The sequence below is a fragment of the Acanthopagrus latus genome, chromosome 3 (genome assembly GCF_904848185.1).
Source record: "Acanthopagrus latus isolate v.2019 chromosome 3, fAcaLat1.1, whole genome shotgun sequence".
Classification (NCBI taxonomy): Eukaryota; Metazoa; Chordata; class Actinopteri; order Spariformes; family Sparidae; genus Acanthopagrus; species Acanthopagrus latus.
Window position 1 is genome coordinate 23136099 of NC_051041.1, and position 19636 is coordinate 23155734.

The 19636-nt window shown below is 42.8% G+C and overlaps 1 protein-coding gene across 1 annotated transcript in view; it reads right to left on the minus strand.

The window, feature by feature from the left end:
* The window catches only part of kcnk9 (potassium channel, subfamily K, member 9), a 49043-nt gene extending 34974 nt beyond the window's left edge, over positions 1-14069 (minus strand). The window contains exon 1 of the mRNA XM_037090395.1: positions 12479-14069. Within this exon, the coding sequence (XP_036946290.1) occupies positions 12479-13091 (613 nt within the window). The 5' untranslated portion in view covers positions 13092-14069. The remainder of the gene's footprint in view (positions 1-12478) is intronic.
* Between the last annotated feature and the right edge of the window lie 5567 nt (positions 14070-19636).

Consider the following 19636-nt stretch of genomic DNA (forward strand, 5'->3'; position numbering starts at 1 on the left):
ATGGATTTAAGGCTGCTCCTGGCTAATGTCTGGTAAAATGGGAGACTGTTGTGTCCACATCTTTACAGATACCTGTCTCCACCAAAGCACCTGGGATCAAGTCGACTCTGTGTTGTAAAATGGCCTTGACCTTTTGAAATTAAGTGACCTTCAGGGTTTTCAAGGCCCTGCGAGGTGTTATTTCACATTTCCTGGGGATAGCATTAGCACTGCTATTAAAATGCATGTACGCATAGCCAGGTATCCATCCAAACAAAGCATGTATATTAACAGACTTTTGTGAATATTTGTGAAAGAAAATGTGCGTAAATGTCTCTTTTGCATCCGCTATCATTAATATTGGTTCATTGAAATGAGCAGTGGATGGCGCCGATTTTCCAGTCATACGTGATGTAATTAAATGCATGCCAGTCGAGGAGTCAAGTGAGTGACATATGACATTTCTGTTTGTGTCGGTATTAATTTGATGAACGTTGGCGTCATCTTCACTCAAAACAAGTCAGTTTTAGCACACTGCTAAGTTTCCTCTCGTCTTAGTCGCTGCAGCTTCAGTGGATGTTTAAAGACAAGACGCTATGCTAATTTTTTCAGGTTCAAAATTTTACTTAGGCTTACTACTAGAATAGGTTTACATGCTTTAATGCTCCAAAAACACATCAGTCTTCTCATACTGTCCAGTGCTGGAACACTGTATTCCCCCTCTGTCCTAAACACTCTGTTTTAGGTCTTTTTTCTTTAAGGCCTCCCCCCTCCCAAATACCCACTCTGCTCTGATTGGTCAGACCACACATGCCTAGCCAGCATTGCTAACAACAACGAAGCAGCTGTGCTCAATAATTTATCATGTGCCAAACTAGTCACTCGGCATAAATTATGCAAATGTCTGGCACGGTGACACAGTGTGATGTCAAATTCACAGACTTGAAGGCGGGACTACTGACGAGGCTTTTTTAGGAGCAGTGTTTTCTGTGGGAGAGAGGAGCTTCTGTCGGTGCAGACTTCTTAACTTTCGAGATCTTCTTCATGCACAAAAACACAAGCATCACACTGAAGGAAAGGAAACGAATGATAAAATAAAATAAATCAAGTCTCAGGTAACAAGAAGAGTCCACAGCACAATCAAATTTCAGTGACCCTGTCCAACTTGTCGAGGTAGTTTACTTAAATAAAGATGTCAGCGTCATGGTGGCGCTGGAGGAAAAGTCAGGGGATCGCGCAAGTCAGCGTGATTCATCCATGAAAACCTGCCCAAAGTTTCATCTCAGTCTAATATAGTCGCAGAGATATGCTCGTGTGGATCAAAGCGGTGGACAGACTGACAGGCTGACATCGCCCCTGAGCCACACAGCTGAAAAGACAGACTCAAACCACAAAAAACACATTGTTCCGACTACCTCTAGCAGCGTGTGAAAAGTGTTGCTTTCATAGAGGTGAGTGGAATTTGGATGTTGTGCTTACTTTACTGTGAGCACTCCGTTCACAGACCAGCCACAAACAGACAGTTCCAATAAAAAAAAAAAAAACAGTTATAAACATATTCTGTGGACTCAGAGTAAAGCGTTTTCGTGTTTATTTTTCTTTTCTTTTTTTTTAGGTTTTTCGATGCTGTGAGCACCCCCAAACTAAATTCTATGGTGGAGGCATGAATCTCAGACGCAGATACCTCAGAAGCTATCTGCCTTGCTTGTACCTCTGGAGGTTTTTTGTAATTCTGGTCAACTAATCCCTAGAGAATAACCATATGTTGGGCATTAATGCCTGGAGGCTAATCGTGTCTCACAAACAAGGCTGAGAATGATGTAATGGTGCACTGTAACCGAACAAATTGCTGAGATCACTCTCAGAAATGTGTTTTGTGTAAAAGAAAAAAAATAGAAAAAATAATTGCTCTATTTGTTTTGCAAAAGATTGCCAAAAACCACACAGAATCAGTGAAAAAGATCATCATTAACACATTTTCATTCTACTCTGAAAATCTCTTCCTGCCATTTCACCATGAGAAACATGACATAAGCCGTTAATTCTTACATAAACACCTGTTATGAAACTCGGCGTCATGCATTATGAATGAGCAAATCAACTTGGTTTAAAATATGCTCAATCATTTTATTGACTGCTGCTTGAGAGAGGAAGTCCTGTGTCATTGATGCATTGGAGATTTACATAATCCATACAAGTGACGGGAAACCTGAGGTATTACGGCCCGAATGTCATCAGGAAATTCAGATGAGTGGGCGGGCTTATTGACCCTCGTGTTGGTCGTGCTTTTTGATGCTCAAATGAGAGCGGGAACAAAAGATACTAAGACAGCTCGAAAACTAACAAGTACCTCTCTTGGGGAATGAAAGAACTCTTCTGTCTGCCAGGAAAAGCAATCTATAGTAACATTGTATATCCAGCCCTCCAATCAGAGCTCATCAAGACGCTACGCAGATGGACAATTCTGTACGTTGGCCCCTAAACTGAGCGACCCGTGCTCATACGCGGAAACACACAGCAATCACTGTCCACACGCTTCACTTCAATCCACCAAACAAGCCCTGTCAAGATTACAGTGTGTATTATCAGCCAGAGGAAGACAGCTGAGCGCAGGCAAAGTGCCGATTTTAGGGTGTTTGGCCTGACATATCTGACAAATCACAGAGCGTGAACGTGGCATGGAAATGGACCCTTATATACCACCACTTTATGTGCTATATTATATCCCTACTTGAATCATATATGTTTCCTACAGCGCATCTCATTCATATGTAAAATGTTTTTTTCTGTTCTGTGGAGCCAGTTTGGATTCAGAGTCCTGGAGTGGAGGTTAAAACACCGGTCATATGCAAATTGATGAATAAATGCGGAGAACGCAAGCTTTAAATTATGCTTGAGGTGTGATTTGCTGCGTGATCCATCACTATAACCACCAACTGGAAGTTATGGCTCACACACCTTCTTGTCAACGATCATATCATTTATAAATAGCCTTACACAAACTGGGATGGTTTGCGTCAACACGGTCTCTCTACCAACTCGTTAACCTAACTAAACCATTTTGGTTAGGTTGAGGCAAAAACAACTACTTGGTAAGGGTTAGGAAGAGATCCTACTTTGGGTTGAAATTACTAGCGAAACTTCTGTAAGTGATGTAACTTACGTCTATTACAACCTTTACGTACCTTCACTTACTTACATCACTTTTTTTTTTTTATCACTTCTTGTTTCTTGGTCACAAACGGAACACAACCCAGTCTCCAGAGGTAAAGTCCTGTAAATGATTCACCTACCCAACCCCCGGACTGAGACTGTCCTGGTCCTTATACTACTGCACTATAGGGGCACTTCAACAGGTAACACCAGAAGGATACATAGAGATTCAAACATGGGGGAACCTGGACAGGAAGGCTCTACAGGAAGATGATTAAAACTGTCCCGATCATCATTGGTAAGCATCTACTTAGTATCGGTGATACTGCTGAAGTGGCATGTCTGTACAGACCACAAAGGATACTAAAAGACAACACCCACCCCAGGCATAGTCTGTACACTCTGCTGCAGTCAGGCAAGAGATACAAAAGTATCTACTGCTGTGCCTCCAGACTACAGAACAGCTAAATTTCCTCTGGCTGTGAGACCCCTCAACAAAATTTTTTTTTTTTTTCCTTGAGTGACTAAAACAGCCCTGTTTTGTAAAAAAAAAAAAAAAAACTAAATAAACCTTTGACCTTTATACCCTTTAAAGGCTTCATTTATTTAGTGGGTTGATTCTTAATGCATTCTCCTCGTCGTGGCACGTAGACTGCATCTAATGTGTGAGTGCCGGTGGAGAAACCCTGCAGAGAGAGAAAGAGAGAGACGCGCTGTACTGGCAGTCGCTGCACAGCGTAATGGAAACTCTGACTGGCACAACAGGTCCAACAAAGACACGGCATCTGAGTCATCTTCACAAAGCAGTCTGATCAGAGAGGACAGGTGATTAATTGATCTGTGAGGATGTTACACACTTGTGTAGCAGTACAAAGCCACAGGATGCGACGCTACCATTGTGTAAATAGTCATTCACTGACCGATGTGAATGTTTTTTGGTTTTTTTTCATGTGTGAAAACAGTGTTTTATCACCAATGTGTAACCAAGTATTACATTAATAGCTGCACTTTTTAATGTTTTTGGCAACAATGGATCAGATAACTCTGTGGTATCTGACTGATCTCATTGTTTTGGTCCACAAGACGACAAATACAAACATCAACATCACTTCCAACAGGTGTAGTTACATTGAGCAACAAAAAAAAAAAAAAAAGGTTGCGATCGACCAACTGTATGCATGTGCCTGCCTAACAGCAAATGGCGGACAGATAGATAGTAACCCGCTTAGCATGGTAGCCAAGCTTTTCCAAAGCTGAACTCATACATGTATATATTTATTTTTTATTATTATTCATTTATTTATTATATGTATTAACAGTTGGTGGAGTCAATATTGGACTTAGATTTGCCAGGTGGTCGGAAACAAATCCAAATCACTGCTAATGTTTATGGAGCACTGCAAGAACGAGTCCTTAACTTGGAAAAAGTAGGCATTTTTACACTTTCTCATTTTCTTGGACAAGTCAGTGGGATTTTGGCGCCAACACAAGCTAAAGAGATCTTCACGATTCGTCCTACAACATAAAATGAATCAGTAAACGCTCCACTCTTGAAGTTTGGTTGCTAACAAGAGGATAAATGAGACGACAGAGGTTGTGGGGGACATTAAATGTCATCACAGCGAACAGCGAGAGACACAGAAACCTTTCTTACTTAAAGTTAAAGTCTTACTTAAAGTCATCACTTTTTCAGTGACACTGGGGATGTATGGTACCTGTGCGCCATTACATTTGTGTGTCTATTATTGCAAATGACATACTGACCAGTTTTAACATTAACGAACAAAGCGACAGACGTTCCAGCCGCAACAGCCTGTAAAATCAGCAATTATTTTAATACTCTGGAAACATTTTTCATTTGATTATTGTCTGTAGCTTATTGTCTTCTTCATTAAAAAGTAATTATGTTTCTGTCTGCCATTTAATATTGCCTTAAAGAGCTGCCTGCCATGATTAAACGTCATTAGTCAGGGCTGCAGGAAGAGTGTTCCTGACATCTGGAGTTATTTTTTCGAAAAATCTCACCGGGCTCAGTCTTCAAAATGCCAATATCAAACACACCGTAAAAAGCCTGTCTACTGTATATACACATGTTGATATTTGCAGACGTTTTTAGCAGCGATGACTTTCACCTTTTAAGCTGCCTGGAGTCTCCCGGCAACGTGAGGGACTCAACACCGCGAGGCACACGAACACTCCGAGCAGATTTGAGAACACCTCGCATTCACCACACGCTGTCATCACCAAGCGTCACACTGGGTTCAATTAGTCGCCGGAATAAATGGAGTCAACCTGCAGGGTCAGGCCCAGACGGAGGGGTGCAGGGGACGGGTCTGATCGGACCGAACGACGTGGGCCCCCTCAAGACAGCTGGTGTGACATGTGCTAACAGTATCACAGCTGGGCTCCAGTCGCAGACATTTTATTTATTTTTTTTTTTTTGCTCACACAGTTTTTGGAGGCATGATGATAATGATGATGAGCACATGAGCACAGATTACCACCAAGTTCCCTAAAACTGCAGATTTTACTGTGTGAGGCCTATTATCAATTATTGTCAGGTGAGGCCTCCAGCGTAGAGTAGAGATTTCTTAATCCTCCATGAGTGTGTGTGCATGTGTGCGTTTCTGTGTGTGCGTGTGTGTGACGCATCAGATACTCAGTTAAAGTGCAGGCCTCAGATTCAGACTTTTGCATATACAGCAACTATTTCCATAACTACCGCCGCTGACACTACAACGACTGCTGTTACTGCTACCACTGCATCCACCGTTACATTTTTAATCACGTTAGGATAAACACTGTATCAGCCTGACACGTGTTCCAAGATAAGAGTATTTTATGCAGCTTACTAATGCTGCTGCAGGTGCCGCTACTATTGCTGTAAGAAAGAGCCTCGGTCGTTTTTTAAGGGGGCTGATATGTTGAATTTCTACAGGAATAATTTGTGTTTTTATTCAATATCACCTCCAACGAAGCTGTTATTCAAGTTCAGGTAAAAATATTTTTAGACTGTCTTGTCAGAACCAAACTGTCACACTGTATATGGACATTAGATTAGTTTCTTCTGGTTATTCAGACAATGAGGCCGATTCAAAAATAGATGAAATATAAGTAATAAAAAAAAAAAAATACATACAGTTTGTGTGAGCTGTGTGATTTGTACAAAGTGCGTGTCATTAAATCAGCTCAAGGAATCGTGAAATGTCAGATATTATTTTAATTCAGACCCATTTTCTAACTTTATCTTGAAGTCTGGAAAAAACACATGATTGGCCTGTTTGATTACAATTGCTCTGAGCTGTCTAGCATAATAAATATGCAGTGAATGTTTTATTAGTGATTTACGATTTTTGTTGTGTTGCTGACATGTAGGTACGACTACTGTGATGTGTACTGCCATTAATACTAATGTGCTGCTATTATTACCACTGCTACTACTTCTACTACTGCTAATACTGCCTTTTACTGTCACTATTACAAAAACACCAACACCTCGTCTTCATGATGATTTGGTGGGTCGGACATCATCGACCACTCGCAGACAAAAGCATTACCTGTGTTACCCCTGTTAGTTACCTCTGTGCCCTTCTCTGTCTCGGCTCCTCTAAAGTGGGTGCTTTTTAATGCACCTAGGGTTTTGACGGATTTAGGGAAGATGGATGTTCATACCGTGCACCTTGGTTATGGAGTAAGACACTGATATCGTTTGACGAATTTGAGGGCATCATTAGGAATGAGGTGAAAAGGGCATTTTGTTGAAGGCCACTGCGTTTGAATACCTGTTGTCCTATTTTATTGAGGTTGTCTGTATATCGTGTTTTATAAATAACATTTTATTGTGTTGTGATGTTGTGCGGCTGCATTATGGGACTTCCTGGTGAAATAAAAAGATGAAAGAGTGCTAGTGCTACTAATACTACTGCATGGCAACAAAATGCAATATTCCGTTAAAAAAAATAAATAAATAAAGATTATCTTTCTGTGTGACGCATCAGATACTCAATTCAAGTGCACGGCAGAGATTCAGACTTTTTAATATACTGCAATTATTTCCATAACCACCACTGCTGACACTACAACTACTGCTGTCAGTTGTTGAGTCTCACCACAGAGGTCAAATACTGACGCTTTGGTCTGGGGTCTCAGGTCCAGCGGCACCCCACAGCACCAGTATGTGTCTTTCTCCAGAAAGACACATAGAGGACTGCTTTAAAGGTAACCATGGTGTTGCTTTAAGGTCATAGATGCTGTAACGACTGTTTCTACAAGGGGGATTTATTACGGCTGTCACTCATACTGCCACCACCACTACTACTGCAGCTCTGACTAAACAACTGCAACGTCCCTGATCACATGAGTCCAGAAGAGCTGATATCAGACGTTAAATGTGAAACAGACGTTTACTTTCACTCTTTACTCTTCCACACTGCGTCGTTTACTTTCCCTCAGCATCTTTCTCGCACGCTGCTCTTTTCTTGTCCAAGCTATGAAGGTTTTTATTTTGCAAAAACAATATTTTCTTTTCATCTATTTAGAATGATAATGACGAGGGAAAGCAACGCAGCGCAGGGAAGATAATAAAGAATAGAATTACTTTATTGATCCCAGACTGGGAAATTATTTAAAGAAGAAGACATAATGTGAAGAAGAACAGGTGAGCTGGCTGCGAGAGCAGCCATCCTACATGTAGATGTTTCTGCATGCAAAGACAGGAACGGGTGTTTTGAGGATGTTGGGGGAGAAAGAGAGTGACGGAGGGAGCGACCTCTCATGATCCGTATGAAGCGTCTCCATTTGTTTTGTTTCTCCACTGAATTATCGAGCCTTTACCTCCAATTTCCCACCGGTCCGATCATGTATGCATGTCATACCCAGTTAATTATAATGATGGAGAATTCTATGATGTGTTTAGGGGAAAAAAAAACGATCTAGAAAATAGAGTCCGGCACTTCATATATTCTGTGGGCAGGTGATCAGTGTGTACGGCTCTGTGTGCACATGGTTTACAGGATTGTATCGTTACGTTCCTCCAGGACTGTTTGCTCTTCCTCGTGATTCATCCCGCTGTGAACTTACACATCCAGTGCCGAGCTCGAGCGCATGGCCGCACATATCTTAATAGACATCTCTGTACCATTTTCACCGTCCCACATGATGACACTAAATTTAATTAGTTTCCACAAACAGCTCACGGTTGACACAGTGCACGTTGTCGCCTTATCTCCGCAGCAGAGTTTCATTCATTGCGCAAAGCTTCTTTCAATTCTTTCACTTTTTTTTCTGGACCGGTATAGTTATAAGAAAAAAAAAACCATTGATGCTTGCGCACCGAAGAATAAATCTAGTTTTCGTTATTTTCTCAGAGGAAGGTTTCATTCTGAGGGAGCGAACAGGTGGGAGTGAGCGGTGATGAAGCGCACGCCGGTATATTTGAGCGCGGTCCTCCAATCGTTGCTCGAGCTCATCAAATCAGAGCTCCTGCCGCCTAAAGACACGGATGGCTGGGTCAAACACTACCTGCAAATATTTCTTAGCCATGGATCTAACCGGCTCGGAGTGCCAGATATAACGGGGCAGCCTTATGAAGTCTGGATAGTCGAGCAAATCACCGAAAAGATATCAAAGTGACATCAAGACACTTTCCTGTGATTGTCTTAACGTCATGGTCTGAGGCATCCAGAGAATTCCATCTGTCCCAATCTGCAGTGATTTCCCTCCGAGTACTGAACATAGTGTACCCACGAACCGCTTTGTACATTCTTTACTCCTCTTTTCTCTGCAGAAAGTTCCTTGATATTCATAGAAAGTTACTTCTGTTTTGTTTGTTTTTTCCTCCTCAGGAAGTTAAAGTTCAGAAACACTGCTGGCCTTTGCTCCACTGAGGTCTATCTGATATTGAACAGTATGGTGAAAGTAGAAGTCTGGTGACATTCTTTACTTCGGTTATCGTGAGCGGATCACATGAAAAGTCCACAACCAAAAGTGTGTCCACCCGTCTTTCACTGCCTTCCTACTGTGTTTTCCTCTCAGTCCCCAGCGATGGAACGCAACTACATTAAGTACATGTACTCAAGTACATTTCTGATGCATCTGTACTGGACTGTTTCAACGTTCTGCCACTTTATACTTCCTCTCCACTACACTGTGGAGGCAAAAATCGTTATCATTATCAACATTAATATCTACAATAATTTCACAACTGTAGTTTCTAGTCACTTTTGCAGATTTCATTCTGCATCACAGCCACAAAGCAGCACATTTTTACATTGGTTTAATTTATCCACAACCAGGTTGAAAAACATGTACATTCTGATAATTAGCCAGATTTACAATCTGTCCGCCCCTGGAAAACAGTATACACACACACATACGTGAATATATGCATGATGATATGTGTGGGATATTTTAACTATGATACTACTTTACTAGGTGTGACTTGTGGGTACTTTTTCAAACACTGCCAGCCACAAACCCGTTTATTCCCACTGAAGACGTAAATCTTGGAAAAATGGCTCACAGACGCGTGGCTGCTTTTTCAAAACGCACAGAATGAGACTGAATGACTCTCCCTAACTGTGCATTTGTCTGGGGCTATTTTCAGCTGTGGATATTTACACATTCGGTGCTCTATAGACGGCGGCAGAAGTCTGTATGTACTGTAGGATTTAATCGCGAGGAACGTCTAAGGTCGTGAGGTCAAACTCAGTGCAACAGTGTGGCTCGCTGATGCGTTTTCAGTGGTTTCGGACATCTGTTGATCATGGAGGAATGAAATATATCAGACAGTGTATGTTATTAGAGTCAGTCACATGTTGGTTTATGGTCTGTTTGTGGAGTTTTATGAAGATGAAAGTGTGGAATATCACCATCCTAATACATGAGATCAGTCAGGCTTTCTTGATCGTCAGTGGAGGACAGGTAAGAGGTAAAAAATTGTCTATTATACTTGTTCTGAAATATAATACGGAATGATGGAAATGGTTTCAGTCCAGTGCAGTGTGTTCTCCTGCTGCTCCTCCTGTTGTTTCACGGGATTCACAGGTCGGCGAACGTGTAAAAACAATCCTCTCATCATGATTTGCCTTGATTCATTCACTCAGACAGTAAGATGTGTGTTATTGTAACACAATATGCTCCTGTCCTCACCACGCTGGCCCACAAACCACAGTATTACATCGCCGGGGCTGCAGCTGCAACGGTTATTTTTCATTATGGATAAACCAGCTGATTATTCCCACGATTCACTGTTTTGTCTATTAAATGTTTCAGAAAAAGTGTAAAAATATAGCTGCCAAATCCCAAACACTGCTCACTTACTGTCATAAATGACAAAGAAAAGCAGTGAATCCTTCTTTAAGAGCTGCAAAATAGTTGGCAATTAACCTGTATATGTATATATGTATCAGCTAAACATTGCAGCTCTCCACCTCACACTGTGTGTGTGAGGTGTGTTTGTGTTTACAACAGCAGTGTAAATCGGATCCAGCAAGAAAAATCACTTGTTCTGTCCGACTTGTTATCTCATCCCTTTTCCTTTATTGCGGTCTGCTACTACTCCTAAATAAATGCAGTCGCCGTCTTGAAATAATTTCCTTTTTTCTTCAGTCTAAACAACTGTCGGCCTGAGGCGTCTTCCTTATCCACAAAGGATATGCATACAAAACCAGAGATAAGGCGGTCCAGACAGGAGACATGTCTGTCCATCACAGCAGGCAGACTCTGGATGTCCCCCCCTGAACTGTTCCTACTACTGTTAAGAGCATGGTAGTGCGTAAAAAAGCGGCCTGTTTCCTACCGAGCAGCCTGCAGTAAATGTAACCACTTCACACAACATGAATATTACAATGGCTCCCGTCGCTGTAGCCTAGAAACAACAGTGGATCCACCTTCGCCGCTCGGTGCAGTCGCCCCCTTTTAAGTGTTGCCTGGCAAACTGGAGGACAGGCCTGGTGCATTAGCCCCCCCCAGCTAAAAGTCCACATCTTGAATAACACTATGTGACTCCCATAATGGAGCCAGCGGCTCTGTGTGACCTCTGAGCGGGAGAGGAAGTTCATTTCAAACATTACACATTACGCATTGAAAGGGCTGCATTTAAACTTTGTTTTTGCTATTTATTTTTTAGGTGGCGGTGGCTTGAACACTTCGGACTAACTCAATTAACTCCCGACTCGTTTCTCTCTTCGCCCTGGTGGTGATTAAAACACACACAGAGAAAAAAAGTGGTTTGATTGTGGAGCGTAAACACGGAGAAACTCAGCGGACTCCCCTCCTCCTCCTCCTCTCTTCCTCCTCCTCCTCCTCCTCTCTTCCTCCCCTTCCTCCTTCACAGCTTGGAATACATCTTCATGACGAAAATGCATCATCATAAGTAGCGTCAAACTGATGTAATCTGTTTCCCTTTGGTGGGGGGGCGGGGGGCATGATATTATGAAACTGAGAGATCCTGAGCCAGACCTCACGCTTCACTCATCTGTTCTTGTAGTAAAAGCAGGTCTTTGAACGTGCCACACACTTTGCTCGCAGTGAGAATGATAAATAACACGATGAGAATGAACATTAGAGTCGTGCATTAAATGTCAAGAAGTGCATCCGGATCAGGAGGAGCGGCGTCACAGTTCAGTCTCCGAACTCTTGGTCCTGCCTGTGGAGCTGTCCGTTCAGCACCGCCCGCATCGGTCCCCGCCACCACCACCCCCCCTCCCGCACACCTCCTCTCCTCCTCTCCTCCTCTCCTCCTCTCCAAGCTGAATTTTAAAAAAAAACAACCGCTGCGCGTCCAACACACCGCCGCTCCGCCACACTTGGGAGCTGCGTGGCGGTGACGCACCGTCAAAGTTGAACCTCGGTGTTCTCCAGCTGCACCGCAGGAAGGAGTCCTCTGTGTGTGTGTGTGTGTGTGTGTGTGTGTGTGTGTGTGTGTGTGTGTGTGTGTGTGTGTGTGTGTGTGTGTGTGTGTGTGTAAGCTCCTCTGTGGGCGCTACGTCACTCCTCTCTTTAATTTTGTGGGGGGTTTTTGTTTTGTTTTTTGTTTTTTTCTTAAAGTGTGAATCTGGGCTGTGTGTGACGGTCCTGGCGGCGCAGCTCCCTGTGGAGCGGAGACAGAGTGCTGCAACGTGTTGCTTAAAAAAAAAAAAAAAAAAACTTTTATGTGAGCACTTGAGGCACAACGTGAACGTTTGTGACCGAATGCACATGTGCTTCAAAAACGGGCTCGCCCCCCCCCATCATAATAAATCATGTCCCGTTGCGCAACAGTGATAATCCGCACCTGTAACGATTATGGCAGCTTGGTCGCACTGGTGTAACAGACTGGGACTCACCAACAGAGACTGACACTTACCTATGGTGGTTATGACCGTGATGGCAAAGTAAAATGACCCTGCGAATTTCCACTGCACCCCGGCTCTGTGGGGCTCAGCCTCCATGATGATGGTCTCCAGTTTGCGGTAATCATCCTCGCTGATGTTATATTTCCCCTGGAGACGCTTCTCCTCGGCTTCCAGCTGTTCTTTCTCCCGCATCTCGAAGTCGGACTCCAGGGCGTCAAAGACGGCGGCCCCGACCAGCAGGTACGTGAACGTGCAAATGATCAGGGACAGGGTCCGCACGTTTTGCCGCTTCATGGCCAACAGGAACCGGCGACCGAGGGGCTCATGTCCCCTCGGATTCTCCGGGAAGGCGCAGCAAGCGTGGGGGAAGCCGTGTGGACGGCGCCTGGAGGCGGAGGCGCAGAAAGGTGCGCTCCGGTGACGGTGGTCGCGGTGGACGCCGGAGTCGGAGCAGCGGTGGTAACCCCCCGCCTTGTGGTGATCCCGGTGACAGAAGCCCAGGTCCTGCTCCTGGTTTGCGGAGAGACACAAGAGACTGCTCGATCGCCTGGACCAGGAGCCCTGCAGCCGAAAGACCCTGCGCAAGACCTGCCCAAACCAAGTCCTCCCGGTGCGCAGTGCCATCAACAAGCTGCTTCCAAGATCGCCTGTTGGTCTCTATTCCCCACAAGTGAACAATGCTGATCTGAGTTGAATTCTTCCAATCAATTAAATAGTCGTTAATGGCTCCTTCTTCTTCTTTTTTTTCTTGCTTTTTTTCTTTCCTCCGATGCTCCACTCTCACTTTGTCTGTGCTGTGATTTAAAATGTCCTATCGCTGAGCATCCTGGCTCTAAGTTTCAGCTAAACACCAACCTGTTCATTGTAGCCTCATCAGCAGCCAGCCTATTTTTAGCAGCCATCCCTCTCGCACAAAAGATCCCCATTTGTGTGAAATCCTCAAATCTTCCTCGCAAACAGAGGACATCCTCATCGGGGGGGAGAGAAGAAAAAAAAATGTGCTGAGTCGCCGATAAGACGGGAGGGTCACGGAGCAGCGCGGAGGAGCGTCAAGTTATGAAATGTTGCTCTCACAGTGCGCAGATCAGCGCAAACCAACACCTGGCGCTTCAGTTCCCTCTCCAGCTGCTTTGCTCCAGGATCAACTCATCACTTGTTACAGGAACAAAAAAAAGACAATAAAAAATATATATATTCCAAGCACGCAACAGCTCAGAGCAAGACAACAGGTTCCACAAGAGTTTTTCCCCCCCAGATCTCTACCTTTGTCGGGCTGTGAGCGGGATGGAGGATGAGGAAGAAGAGACTTTTACAGCGGGAGTAAAACGCGCTGATGAGCGGCTACAGAGCGCTCCGTGCCCGCAGTGGCACTCGTGCTCCGTTGCGCACATCCAAACCTCCTCTCCCGCACTGTCTGCGCATCAGCTTTCAGCTCATTCTGGAGAAAGAGGGATAGCAAAGGGGGGGGGAAGAAATAAACAATGCATGTGTTTCCCTCTGCGTGCGGGGGCCTCTGAGTTCAACCATGCGTGTCACGAGCTGCTCGTATTTTGAAGGCTCCACATTTTATGTCTCCACACACTCCAGACTCTAATCGGTGGGCGTTGCTCCTCCTGTCTCTGTGTTCTCCTCTCTTTCCAAGTGTCACGAATCATCCAGATTCTGGCCCTGAGTGTCTGCTGCTGACTCTGGGAAGCTTCCTCTCAGGGAAAGAAGAAGAAGAGGACGAAAAAAAGAAAACACACCACACACAACCTGCTGGGGCACAGCTGACTGACTGCACGCCCCCCCCCCCCCCCCCCCCCCACCAGTCTGCACACCGAGCGACCCCTCCCACACTGACCACTCCTACTCATTACACAGGACAGAGATGGGTTACTCAGGCTTGGTTGCTCACATTAGTGAGGGGTTTTTTGTGTTGTTGTCTTTTCTAAATTCCGGCAGCAGAGAGAGATCAGCGCTCCCGTTCAGGCTGAGATGAGATGCTCAGGCTGCTGCGCTGTCCGAGGTGCTGAAGGCTGATGGACTGAAGCGCCGCTGCGCAACATGCAGTGTAACTTGTTACACACACACACACACTGTGGAATCATAGAGACGCGTCTTATGCAACAGGAAGGAACTGACACACAGAGATGCTTAAAGACAATCCAGCTTGGAAGGAAATGTTTAAAAAAGAAAAAAAGAAAAGAAAAACTCTCAGAGCTTCTGAGCCTCAAGGACCCAAAAGGTTCAGTGCAAGTTCACAGTGTAGTAGATACCTTGTGGAAATTGGAGTAATTGCTATATTGCTTGTTAACGAAATAAAATTCAGTCGTTATCTGCTCATAATGCTGATCAAAATAATCAGGCGAAGTTCTGTAGCCTACAAAACATTTCTGGATTCTATTGAATGACTGATGTAGATGGGGACTTGTTTCAAAATGTAAAAACACAACTGAATAAAAAACGTAAGATGGCTCCACAACACCGAGCCGGAGACTATGGAAGCCTGGAGAACCCAAACTGATGTTTTTCAAATAATTGTATGTTTTCTTTCAGGTTATTTTTACATTTTTTAATTTTATTTTTTTACTTTTAAAAGAAGCCCCCACCTGATCTTGGAATAGGTTGGACTAGCTGTACTTTTGTAATTTTTGACATTTTAAAACAAGTCCCCATCCACTTCCGTTGCTTCGGAGAATGCTGGCACGCTGTTTTCTTGTGAAAAACATTGCGGTCTACGAAACTGACCCTCCGAGCAGATAATGTCTGCATTTTTATCTTTGGATGGGCGATTCCTTTAAAGAAACCAAATCTTGTGTCCTCATCTTGTTGGCGCCCCAGAAACTATTTCTAAGGCCTTCATGTTTTCCGTTTTTTAGATGAAAAATGTAACAATGCAGCTGCTGATGCAATAAATCCTGCAGTTCCAAGAGTCTAAAATGATTTGTGTTTTATTCATTCTTGTCTAGCCTAAAAGTTTTTGATTTTAGAGTTTTGGAAGTGACTTTTTTTTTTTTTAAACTATATTATATTGCTGTATGTGCTGGAGGAAAAACTATTAAAAATTCATATCGGAGTCAACCTGATATTTATAGTTCAAATGAGTTTATAAGGCCTGAAGGAAACCTCCCAGCATGCACTGTGGCAACAAACAAGTCTGGCTCTATCTGGGTTCTTCCTTTAGTGTTATTGTGATTTACACAGTTCTGTTAGTGATTAGTTATCAGCCCAACTCACCCTAATGTCACTAAATCTCAGTGAGCTGAGGGCCAGAGCTTGTAAATCATCATAATACAACACTGCACTCCTATATAAGTATGATCGGCGCTAAAAGAAACAGGAAATAATCAGTATGATGATAATCACTTTAACAGTTCATAAAAATAGTTTGATTTGCATGAATGTTTCCCTTGTCTGAAAAAATACAGGTTCAGTTAAATGAATGAAAATTTGCTGACTAAATTAAAATATATAGAGAAACTCATTGCCTCAATTTTTAAACGTTGAGTTAATGAAAAAAAAAAAAGCTTTTGAGTGTATTGCTCATAACTACTGTGTATTCCTGAATAAATTAGATCTTAATCAAGTTAAAACTAAATTATTACAATTAATACACACACACACACACACACACACAATCCTCACAGAGTAGAAATATGGGGAGGCGCCCACAGTTCATTTAGCTTCAGGGCTCCATAGGAGCTGACTTCAGCCCTGCAGAGAGAGCAGGACGAGAGGATGCAAACGTGAAGAGCCTGTTCCGCAGCCGGCTTCGAAAACCTCAAAGTGCTCTTGAGCAAGGCAGTTAATCCCCTGCAGCCGAACCACTGCCGTTATGTAACTGACACATGATCGTGACCGCTGAATTGTACCTCCGAGCATCGGCAGAGGACAGAATGGTGACAGGAAGGTTTCAGGAAACGTTTGAAAAGGCACGCTCCCTTCAGATGTATATATATACATATGTACACACACACATTATTATTATTGTTGTTGTTGTTGTTGTTGTTGTTGTTTATTTATTTATTTATTCATTTATTTATCTATTTATCTCCTGTTTCATCAGTATTCATTTTCGTCCTCTTACTTGCCTCTGACAGAATATCTCGGTGTCTGTTGCGATCAGTTGAAGTTATGAAGCGCGCCGCTGAAGGTCAAGTGCTTTGACTGAAAGCAACTAAGCAGCTGCTAAATGAACAGAGGAGGGGAGGTTTTATTTCAGTGCTACATCTTTTTTTTGTCTTCACAGTTGTATTCATTCTGTTTAGAATCTGATATTACGGCGAGCCTGGCGTACCTCGATAAAGCCTTATTGATCCGCGGAGACCAAAGATCAAACATCAATATACTGTATAGTGCATAGACTTTACATTTTAATAAGGAATTCTAATTATAATGGGATATAGTTTCAGTCTTTTAAACATGCGAGAGGATTATAATTAAATGAAGAATCGCTCCCTATCATTTCCTGTTAGTCGTCAATATTTACCTCCAGATCTAAACCTCATTAAATCTGACTTGTGAAGTGTATTATTTGACTTCTGGTGTAAATCTTAAAACCTTTGTCTTGCATTGACGGAGCTGTTTGATGTCTGTTCACCGCAAATATCAAGTAATCGGGATCATGACAGAATTTACTATTGAACTGCTGGTCATGTTTCAGTCAGCGGTTCTTTTATTTCCTGTTTTATTTTGAAGATTTGTCCTCATTTGTCATGTGATGCTTTTCATTTCCTCCTCTCCCACAGTTTCCTGCCCTTTTCACTGTGTTCACCTGTGTCTTGTTTGTCAGTTGTTATACAGTCTGTGTGCTGCCTGCTGTCTGTTAACTGGTCTGTTTTGTTCCCCCGAGTCTGTTTTGTGTCTTCCTGTGGCGACTCGTGTCATGTTTCTGTTTTTGTTTGTTTGTTTCTCGTTTTATTCCTCGTGATTTTCCTGATTTGCACTTTTTGGTTGTTTCAGCTTTTGTGTTGCTAGTTTGGATTTTGGAATTTTGACCTTTTTATTGGATGCTATTATTTTTCATATTTTGGCTGGTTATCAAAGCTCGCTCTATGTTTCTCGACCTGCTCAGTGTCTTCCATTTGGGTACCGGCCATTTTGCATTTAACTGATCTGGGAAAACTATAATACACTAAATACACTAAATACTGTGGTTGAAATTATTAACAATTATTAACATTAGCTTAGTTCTTTAAATTTAAGTAAGAAGTTGTAAAACTGTGCAAATGCATACTTTGGTCTCATAAATTAGATTACTAGACAGCAGATACTATTTGAAACACAAGTGTCAGTAGCCAGCGACAATGCTAATCAGGTAACATGACCAAGCTGTTGTTGTTTTTATCAACCTAACTAAAAATTTGACTTATTATTTCAATCCAAACTATGATAAACCTAACCAAACAGCAAAATAATAATAATAATAATAATAATAATAATAATAATAATAATAATAATAATAATAAGACAAAATGATGTCAACAAAGTCTTAAAATAAATAAATCTGTGTTGACTTTTGGCTTCAGGTGGGACAACGGCACCAATTCCTATGTTTGAGCCACTCAGTCTTACCACAGCATTATCCAAAACTTGTCCCAACTGCTCTCATCTTCACCCGAGACTCATGCATATATCTACAAAACCATACTACTGATTATTACAGGGGACAGCACAGGGAGAAGTTTCCACAGTCATTATTTAAATTACCAGTGAAAACTGCAAATAACATCCATGAACAATCCACCTAAAACATCCTGTCCACATTTAATGCCAGAGACGGCAGAGTCTCCATGGCCTCCTTGGACTCGAGACAAATGTTCAACTACTTTTCCCATTTTTACCAAGAAATCATCAGAGAATCAATCCATAAAACCAAATCCTGTACTGGTCCCCTCTTTCACACTCGACTGGGAGCTAGAGAGCCTTGGTCTAAACCTCAACTCATCTGTTAAGGGAATGGGACAGAGTTGGGAGAAAACTCATGAGAAAAAAAACCCTTAAAGATGTTGTTTTATTAGAGTGATTTAAAGGTTTCGGCCTCCCTATTGGTGAATAATTTGTCTCTTAACGTAAACCAATCTTCCTCCAGAGGGAACCCAGTGATTAGGAAAGCAAATGTGAAAGCTTTTATCAACTTCTAGATCACTAATGATGTGTTCAGTCTTTCTCTTCACATCGATTTCCACTTCTGTAGCTTTTATTTGCCACAAAAGACTTTCGGGAGCCATTTTTACTGCCTGGCTAATTTTAGCTTTAAAAGTAAGAAAAGCAAATTGTCCATCTTCTTGATGAAAACACACTCACGTGCACAGATACAGACACAAACAGGAACGAGCTCGTGTCAGTAAGACAGCTGAGTGCATGCGGTAACCAGAACATCAACCACAGTGTTTCATAATCGCAGCCATTTAGGAGTCTAAACAGCTTCACTAATCAACAGTGTCTGGATATGTAGCCGCGCTATATTTGGCTCCCCCTTTTCTCACATCTCAAGTTCCCGCTCAGCCCACCTACAGAACTCCTAATGCATTTCTGGAGAAGCTCAGAGAGGGAAAAAAAAAAAAAAAAGTTTAATAATGGCAACTGTCTCCATGGTAATGACACCGAACTCGGAGTGCGATCGCGCCGCTCATCATACAGGCCTGCGCAGACACAGAAAAAAATCCTTTGTGAAGGCTGCATGATGGCACAGTTTCTCCACATATGATCTGAACTGACAGCAGCCACATCAGACACGCACAGTGAGGGGTGATGAATGGAAGAAGTCGGAGCTTAAACGCAACTGGATTAACTGACTGACAGCTGAGCCTCAGCTGATAATACTGGCGAAAGTCCGGAGATAAATCATTCACTTTTAAAGGAGCCATTTTTTTGTTTCATGCTCTCCACCAGAAAATGTTTATATGCTTTAACTGTCATAAAACATATCATTTCTGTCAGAAGGCACTTGGATTCACCCTCTGTCTGATCATTGCCTTTTAGTGCCTGTCTTTTTAAGGCCCACCTTCCAAAAAGCCCAGTCTGCTCTGATTGGTCATCTCTCAGAGGCCTGAGTAGGCATCAGCCCTGCATGTGATTTAACGAGCCTAGTCATGCCAGGGGCGTGGCCAAGGGCAATGACTGTATCATTTTGACATCACAACCTTACAGAAGTCCTGACAGCTCATTTAAAGGCACAGTTTCTG